This window comes from Palaemon carinicauda, chromosome 5 (genome assembly GCF_036898095.1).
Source record: "Palaemon carinicauda isolate YSFRI2023 chromosome 5, ASM3689809v2, whole genome shotgun sequence".
Classification (NCBI taxonomy): domain Eukaryota; kingdom Metazoa; phylum Arthropoda; class Malacostraca; order Decapoda; family Palaemonidae; genus Palaemon; species Palaemon carinicauda.
The window spans coordinates 166,626,148-166,636,147 of NC_090729.1; the positions used below are offsets into that span (position 1 = coordinate 166,626,148).

General features: G+C 34.6%; 1 protein-coding gene across 1 annotated transcript in view; it reads right to left on the minus strand.

The window, feature by feature from the left end:
* LOC137641584 (nucleolar protein 4-like) overlaps positions 1 to 10,000 on the minus strand; it is a 342,312-nt gene that overhangs the window by 52,267 nt on the left and 280,045 nt on the right. Inside the window, exon 5 of the mRNA XM_068374293.1 lies at positions 4,601 to 5,263. Coding sequence (XP_068230394.1) covers positions 4,601 to 5,263 — 663 coding nt within the window. The remainder of the gene's footprint in view (positions 1 to 4,600; positions 5,264 to 10,000) is intronic.

Consider the following 10,000-nt stretch of genomic DNA (forward strand, 5'->3'; position numbering starts at 1 on the left):
TGACACTTAAACAACTTGGAACATGCCACACGAGATTACGACTGGGCGTAAAAAGTTATATATTCAAAACATCATCTATTAAACACACACAAACGAACACACTTGCAGACGAACACTGCAACCCCTCCCCGCTGAGAGAGGAGGGGAGAGCTCTCTCTCTCTCTCTCCCCTCACAGTGAAAGTGGGTGTTGTACCCATCGACTTACCTTGACAACATTGGAAGGCTTTCGTTTGTGAGCCATGTTGATTCCCCGAGAGAAGAGGACAAGGAGGAGGAGGAGGTGGTGGTGGAGGAGTGATGTGAGGGTTCTATCCTTGAGATGTGGCTCTATACTATAAAGGCCTTATAGTATATATAAAACATTATCTCACGAGCGCGTCGCTTTCATTCGTTTCTTACCGCGATATTCTACTGTTTTAAGAAGAAATACTGGTCATCCTTCCTAATGTTAAAAATATGATTTATTGCCTCACAATAATCACTCAGATATTCGGATAGTAAAGAGAGAAAAACAATAAGAGACGAGTGACCGCTCTCTTCTCATCACCTTATATCCTTACTCAAACGAGGTCTGAGGCACACTGAAGGGGGGGAAGCAGCTCTGAGCTGTGGTAGAGGGGGTCGAAAGCTCTGTTGCCACTTCGTGTATTTTGTCTCCCTACAAAAATCCCAGTCGACCAACACCTTAGTTTTGATTTCAAAAACACCTAGACTTGAAAACTAATCGTGAAATAAAGGTGCAGATTTTACGAATTGAAATTGAATGATGGTTTACACTTCCTAAAGAATAATATGAACAAAACATGACCAAGGACCCTAGTCCATTAAATATCCGTAACAGCAACTCAGGGAGTCGGGAGCCTCAAAATTGGATTTCATGCCTTCCAAATAAAATAGGCGACTGAAAGGTTATATGTGGATGTTTGTTTGTCTGTCTGGACTTGCAATACGTCAACGTAAGACAGTTTCTACGGTAACTTCTTGAAGTGTTACATAGATCCTTGGACAAAATGATGTTTTCATTTATACACACGTTTATGAATACAAAATAACCTCATTTATCCAGTGAAAATTAAACTTCCAATCCGTAGTTCAAATTAGACATTTCGCATTTGCATCAAGAAAAGGGGAAGAGAAAATTAAACGACAGTGGGGTAACACGAGTGTTCAAGATATACTTTTCTTTTTCTGAACTGCATAAATGGTTACTTGAACTATGATAAAAGTGTGAAAAGAAGCATGTTATATAATATTACTGCATTAAAATTAATTAATATATCTTGAAAGAATTGCCAATGAAACAAAACAACTACTAAGTAAGATATTCGAGCCTAATTGGGACAGATAGGTTACTCCAAAATTAGGAGCAATTAGTGGTTCATGAACAGCTTCATTATTAAATATTAACTCATCAGTTCATGTTAATTATCTCATTAGTGGTCATGTCACTCTGAGGAGACCCAGTCTACTTAATATGAAACGGACAGATAATTAATCATTTATAAATTTTTTTTTTTTTCAAATCTTGCTACTAGTGCCCCTATGCGGGAATTATTTTTATGTAAATTGCATCATTTAGGAGATAAGTATTATTGATTTATTCGATATTTTCTTTAGTCTTCCATGTCCAATATTTTCTTTTAAATGAAAGATGTTTGCTGCGATACACACTTATGTATTTATACGGAAAAGAGTCATCTACCAACATTCTGCACATTACATAACATTGTGTTTACTCCATATTCAAACAGATCTTTTAGTGACCAAGTAATTACATAATTTCCTACAAATCTTTATACTTCCCAATTACAACTCTATCTTATCCCCCACCCCGTTTTTTTCGTTTTTTTTTTTTTTTACAAAAAACTTACAGATCGCTAATACATGAATACAGAAAACGACAACTGAATTTAAGATCAAAAGTAACTTTATTCCCTCTGTCCAAGAACAACTCTATATCAAGGAGACGAAGGACATCAGGAGTTATATGGGGAACTTTACCGCTGTCCTGATCTCGGAATATACTCTGTTACTGTCCCATTAAGCGGGTTCCTATGACGTCTAACATGTTTATTATTACGAGAGAGAGAGAGAGAGAGAGAGAGAGAGAGAGAGAGAGAGAGAGAATTGTGACTATTTCATTTGTTTCAGGTATTGTGAAAGTATGGTATTATTTCAATTTGCTGTTAGAATTATAATAAGTTTCAACAATTATATGTTGAAAGATAAACGCCATTTCGCTCTATTATATTTCCACAACAACTTTTCTCTCCTTTATGTATATGTACATATGGTTACTGCTTAAATTTTACTTTTCTCTTTCACAGTCTATTCTTAACTTTGTTTTTTCCCTATGTTTTTGGAGCCCTTCCAAAGAGTTGCAACTTGGTTTCTTTTACAGTATAGTGTGTGTAAAGTTGTAAACATACATACATATATATATATATATATATATATGTACGTATATATATATATATATATATAAAACGATATATATTTTATAAGTAAAATAAAGAAAGTCTTTTAAGACTTTCGGTGATCAATCTATCCTAATGATGTGTTTTAATTCTTTCAATACACGGTGTTTCGAGTATTGTTTTCCTGTCCGGTCTTCAGCTCCAGAATTTCAACTTAATTTGTTGGACCAAAATTTTGTCTATTGAATTTTTTATTCATGACCTGAAGATCAATCGCTAACACTGTCGTTCTACTAGTTCTTCGTGCATGTTGCATAAGATTTTTCATTTCATAATTCTGACTATCCTCTGCATACAATTCTTCCAAGGCTGTACTATCCTGTTCGTAGTATTAGGTATATAGTTAATTCTTAGTCTTGACCCATACATCACAATGTTCAATACTATACAGTGTTCTAGAGGTTTTTATTTCAGCTGTGAACAGATTGTGAAAATGATCTTCCTAATTTGGTAGTTGAATCGGGGAATCTTCAGAAGTTAAAAACTGGTTGCAAATGTTTTTTTTTTTTATGGTGACTAGGCTTACATAAGACTTTTCATAGTCTATATATGCTAGATCTATTTAAACGTTGTTACTCGTGTCATTCTATCCCCTACTTGATATATATAGTTTATTTCCTTTACTCACTAGCCTATTTTTTCCCTCTAGGAGCCTTGGGCATAAAGCACCCTGCTTTTCCATATAGGGTTGTAGCTTAGCTAGCAACAATAACAATAACAACGGTCCAACATTCTATGGAATACATCAAACATTTTCTCAGCATTCTTAACAAAACTGCGCTCATTTAAACCGGAAATAAAGGTTATATGTAAATATAGTAAGACTTTTTATAGTTACATATTCAATTCTATATCAAGACACGTTGACAAGCTATTTAGGGATATTGCCAAAAAAATATTCATAATATGAATCTCTCTCTCTCTCTCTCTCTCTCTCTCTCTCTCTCTATATATATATATATATATATATATATATATATATCCAATATACATGCATCAAGATTTTCAAATAATTTTCAGATAACTTGTTTCACATATGTTCTGCATTAATACATACATACATACATACATACACACACTCACACAAACACACACACACACACACACACACACATATATATATATATATATATATATATATATATATATATATATATATATATATATATTTACATACACATATATATGCATATATAATCGTTACGATATTCTACCTTATTATGCATTTATTTCACATTAAAATATAATACAGGTAAGCAAATACACCTGCCAATCGTTACCCTGATGGAAGCAGAGGGGAACACTTTGTAGTGTAACCCTTCGAAGGACAAATATAAAATAATAATAAAAAAAAAGAGAGACGGACGAGAATTAGAATATGAACACAGAGCCACTTTGTCATTTGATCTAACTAAACTGCGTTGCAATAATTTACACGTTGCAATGTCTATCTGTTAAAAGAGTGACAATTCAGAGACATCAGAGAAGAGACGAGTGAAAGCGTAACACACACCGGATTACTAGTTATGAATTCCTCTTGGCATTCTATTCCAACCGTTTTCTTTTGCTCCGTAAATGGCAGAGTGCGAGGATGAAGAGTTCTTCAAAGAATATGTATATGTTGCCGGATTAAACTCCGGTGTGACATCCTAGCGTTGATGTATGAAATTTGCTGTTAGTTAAAGTGATTCTTCATTTGGAAATAGATTCGCTGCTGACTAGATACTAGGGCATCACTCTGGTGATACACGATAACTTTGAATTTTTGTATATTTGTATAATAGTTATGTAATGATTTACAGCATGATAATAACCATTGTTATCTGACTAAAGTTACCAGTAACAGCCGCTCCACAGTTTGTGAAGCAAGAAGTTTTTTGTAGCGACCGTTTCAAGTTTTTTTTTATGAAATAAAGATTCATATTTTTAAAAATGACTAAGTCCTTCAAAAGAACGCAACCGTGTTACCCCTTACGGATGGGAAAAAGGCACGCTAATAGATAATGATGATACTTAAGATACTTAAGCATATTAAAAGTGACTTATATTCTATCTTATGTTAGAGAGAGAGAGAGAGAGAGAGAGAGAGAGAGAGAGAGAGAGAGAGAGAGAAGCATCTCACCTTTATTTGAGTCTGGGTGAAATTATTGTTGTATTTGATGATGTTGTTGTTAATGATGTCGATGGGACTACCGTGGAATATGCCACTGTCCTTGCTATTGACGCTGTTGTTGTCACCGTCCCCATTAAGGTGGTTGCACATGTTGTCAGCCAAGGTGTTATTGTTGTTATTGAAGCTGTTGTTATTGTTGTTGTTGATGTTGTTGTTATGGCAGTGCTTCAGGTAGATGTTGGTGAAGGGAAGTCTGTATTCCAAGTCGTGGCTGACAGCGCTGATCTTCTTATCGAAGGCTTCGTCCCTCTCCTTCTGCTCTTGCTGTTGTTTCTGTAATTGCAGCTGCTCTTGGCGCTGCTGTTCCGATTGCTGTGCTTGCTGCTGCTGCTGTTGTTGCTTCTGCTGTTGCTGCTGCTGTAGCAACGAATGAGATTGTTGCTGTTGTTGATGATGCAAATGTTTAAGCTGATGGTGCGTCTGTTGTTGATGGCAATACTGCGTTTGTGTCTCGGTTCCTTTGGTCTTGGGCTGAATCTTTATGGGCTGTATGTGGATGGAGGGGTGAGGCAAGGAGGTCTGCTGCTGCTGGTGCTTGAGCAAGGGCTGAGGTTTCTGAACTGCCTGAGGTTGTTGTTGTTGTTGTTGTTGCTGCTGCTGATGTTGATGTTGCTGATGCATCATAGGAAGGAACCTCGGTTTGTCCCCCAGTCGATCATCAGAGGCTTTGCTGGGAAGGAAGAAAGGAAGTCGGTTAGCGGGAGATGTTACTCTGATTCTATTCATTGTGACTATCTCTTGTTTACAGGTATTGAATAGCTATACTGTGGAAACCTGTTTGCAAGATATCAAGCATTTTGGATTATATAAAGTTAATAATAATAATAATAATAATAATAATAATAATAATAATAATGATGATGATGTTTGCGACATTAAACTTTTTTGGAAGATTAAAATGTACTAGTACTACTACTACTACTACTACTACTACTACTACTAATAATAATAATAATAATAATAAATCTTAGCGGAAAATATATTCTATCACGACTAAAAAAAATTTTTTAAACATTTGCGTTGGGTATATCACAGAATCTAAGTATTGTATTTCAATAAAAACTATTTTTTTTTTTCAACTCTGGACGTATCCGGAAATCCTCCAGCGAGGTCAATTATTATTCAGTGCATAATAATCTCCGTATACTTGATTGCTTACCAGAATGCTTGAAATATCACACGAGGTTGGGCTCAATATAAATAGAAAGACAGAGATGAGAATGGAATATGCAATGGAAGATGAAGTATCATTAGAATGAAGGATTAATGAAGTAGAATCATTCAAGTATTTAGGAACTATGACCTTCAATACAGGTCATTTGAATTGGAGTTTAGTGAAAGTTGGGAATAAAGCAAATCGGACAATAGCTCGGTTAGGTAAAATTTAGAAATCAAATAGTCTGAAATTGCATTTAAAAATCAGGCTATATATCAGTTTAGTGAGATTGGTGTTACTATACGGATATGATTCATGGTATGACAATGAAACAATCTCCAACAGATTTAGTAGATTTGAGAACAAAGCCCTCGGAAGAATATTAGGAGTTAAACTATATTGAATTAAAAACTCAAGATAGAGACGACTGGCGAAACCTAACCGAGGCCCTTTGCGTCAATAGGCGTAGGAGATAATGATGATGATGATGACTTGTCACGCAATAAAATTAAGTTTCCTTTTCGTTTACTTTTACCAAATTTGAAAGAAAATGGCTGTTCAGCATATGAATGACAATACATAGGACTTGACATAAGAGCTGAATAAAGGTTCATTCGTTTTAGGAAATTTAACGTTAACAATTATTCATGAAAACGAAATAAAGACTAATATCGTAGATAAGGTAAGGATTGTGGTGGCCGATGTGGTAACGTCCTTAACTGGTGATCACCAGACTGAGCTTCAAGTCCCGCTCAAACTCGTTAGTTTCTTTGGTCGCTGCAACCTCACCATCCTTGTGAGCTAAGGATGGGGGGTTTGGGAGAGCCTATTGGTCTATCTGTTCAGTCATCAGCAGTCATTGCCTTGGTACTAGCTTGGGTAGAGAGGAGGCTTGGGTGCTAATCGTATGTATATATGGTCAGTCTCTAGGGCATTGTCCTACTTGATATGGCAATGTCACTGTCCTTTGCCTCTACCATTCATTAGCGGCCTTTAAACCTTTAAAAAGACATTCTACGCTTAACTGAAATCACCAGGAAGAGAGTCAAGTGCTCGCGATGAAATGACGCGTTGGAATAATCCTCCCTCCCGTCTGTCTAGAAAGTCAGAGTTTAAAAGACAGCCGAGACAAAAGAAATAAGGGGGAGAAAAGTGAATCAGGACACTAAAGAGGAAGAATACAGAGAAGAACAGGGAGAGGTAAGGAATGAAAATACCCACCTATACTCCTGCTTATTTCTTATGCCTTGCAGTCAATTAATCTCTAAAAGAGCACAGTGAGCCGAATATTTTGTTCACATGTTTTGTATTCATTATTATTCTGCTCATAGTTGAAAGCTTCTATCAAAATAAAACTAAAGATTATCTATATTTATAATTTCCTTTCGTTAACGTTTCTTAGCTTCAAAAGGCTAAAAATATCGAAAAATATAATACGCAATACGATGCTAACTATGATCAAATCACTTCTAAAACCACCAGTAAATGCAAGCATAATTAGATCAATCATATGTGAATTAAAATTAGTTTCTCGTAACAATTGGCCTTGGGAGAAAAGTGAATCAGGACACTAAAGAGGAAGAATACAGAGAAGAACAGGGAGAGGTAAGGAATGAAAATACCCACCTATACTCCTGCTTATTTCTTATGCCTTGCAGTCAATTAATCTCTAAAAGAGCACAGTGAGCCGAATATTTTGTTCACATGTTTTGTATTCATTATTATTCTGCTCATAGTTGAAAGCTTCTATCAAAATAAAACTAAAGATTATCTATATTTATAATTTCCTTTCGTTAACGTTTCTTAGCTTCAAAAGGCTAAAAATATCGAAAAATATAATACGCAATACGATGCTAACTATGATCAAATCACTTCTAAAACCACCAGTAAATGCAAGCATAATTAGATCAATCATATGTGAATTAAAATTAGTTTCTCGTAACAATTGGCCTTGAATTGTATCTACAAAATACTATTAAATTTAGTCAAATACCATATATATTGCTCAGGTGTTCTAATTTTACTTAGATTCACTTAAAGGCCACGGAATTCTGTTATTACATAAGCATGAACAAGCATACAAGGTGTAGCTAAACAAACTTAAGTACAACGAGTAAATGAAATGTGGAGTGCAGAATGAGTAGAGTTTCTGATTTTGCCCCTGAACTTTCCATCAAACATTGTGCAGACAAGAACGCAAGCACACACTAACTTCACATGGGAGAATCGACACAATAGTCTCTCTCTCTCTCTCTCTCTCTCTCTCTCTCTCTCTCTCTCTCGTTACCCTTTCACCATATTTTTGGCCAAAATCACTGCATAATTACAGCCAGCCAGCATCAAAGGGCGTTATTCCTGAACATTTACCTTCCAACGGTCGTTTGTGTCTGAACTTGCATGCTGCTGGAGATGGGCGGGGCTAATTGAGGGCCTCCAGGCAAGGTGGTCACGCCCACGGGAACGCCCACGCCCACGTGAACACCAACCGACCTCCTGGGACACTCGGTGCACAGGACCAGGAATTTGGTGACTGCTTCTCGGGGTACGAAGGCGTAGCGCTCAGAAACCTGATGCGGCAAATTAATAGTAATAATATTAGTAATAATTACTGTTTTAATAATAGTATTGGTAATGATGATAATGAAATTTGAATAAACAGAAACACTTGTTTTTTAAGTCATCCTTTTACATAGCTTCAAAATGTCTTCAGATTCTACAAGAATTCAAATCTCCTTTCCTGATATATATATATATATATATATATACATCCCTTTACATAACCTGTAAATGCTTGAGATTCTACAAAAATTCAAGACATTCATGAGTGGAAAATATATATATATATATATATATATATATACATATATATATAATTTCTTGAGTAAATACTCCCGTTTGCATTAATGTAAATCAATTAAATTCTAACCAAGTCAATTAATATAACAACACAGAAAATTCTCACAACAATATAAAGTCGCTGACCAAAAATTTTCGAATGTGAAAGCTATTGATCGAATCTATCCCAGCCAGCCAGCCAGCCAGGATGTGCGCTCACGCACATTCTCTCTTTATGGCAACACATAAATCAATGCCATAAAAGGAGCTTTATTCTCGACAGATTTCTATGAAATTATAACATTTTCCTTAGAAAATCCAAGCTAGATTCATTAGAAGAAAACTGCATACTTGATAAAAATATCTATAAGTTAAAGCTATATATATATATTATCCAACGTTATTCGTTAAAAGAAATATTGATAAATAAGTGCTTTTTCTCCTATACTCACCGCTCTATAAGTCCTCTTTTGCCCCATATGTTTCTGGTCTTTGCCTTCTTTGCAGACATGGAGATTATAAATGATGTCGAAGAAGTCTTCAACGACGGCGACCTTCTTGAAGCAAATTCTATCGTGTCCCTCCTGATCCTGAAATAGAAAACGAGTCGGATTTAAAAGACCGCTTAAAGAAAACGTACAAAAATTTTACCCTATCCTTAGATATTCAAATAATTCTTGTATTAATGTATTTGAGCACTCAAAAGGTACCTAAAATTTAAATAATCTTGATTGTTATTATTACCAGGTGAGTCATGGTTATGGGTTCAAACTAAACTTGTTCAAATAGTTTTACAAATTTTGTCGTAATGTCAAATTAATTTAATTTTCTTTGTTGAATAAAGAATTGACATTTATTTAAATCTGGTTTCCTATGTGACATTTAGATGTAGACTAAAGTACTGTAATAAATATAAGCAATTTCAACAATTCACAAAAAAAAAAAAAAAAAAAAAAAAATCAACAAAATTACTTAAATTGAAACCATCTTATTTTTGCGTGTAATACATTTGATATGTTTTCACAAAATTTCATTTGTAAGTATTATTAAGTATATACGAAATAGAAACTTAGTAAATAATTGATTATTATGGTACTGTTTGTTTTGCTTTAAAACAGGTACTATAAAGGGAATTCTAACTCAATTAATTATACAGGAGGTGACACAATTCAGATGTAGTTTTCAAAGTCAGAAAATAAAATATTTTTAACTGTAACGATAAAATTATCATAATTGTCACTTGAAAATTTCTCAGAAACAATAATCAAGTCTAGCAGAATACTAATAGTGACTTAAATGCACTAACACTCAAAATACTATTATAAGAAAATGTTCATAGAATAAGAAAACTAAATATA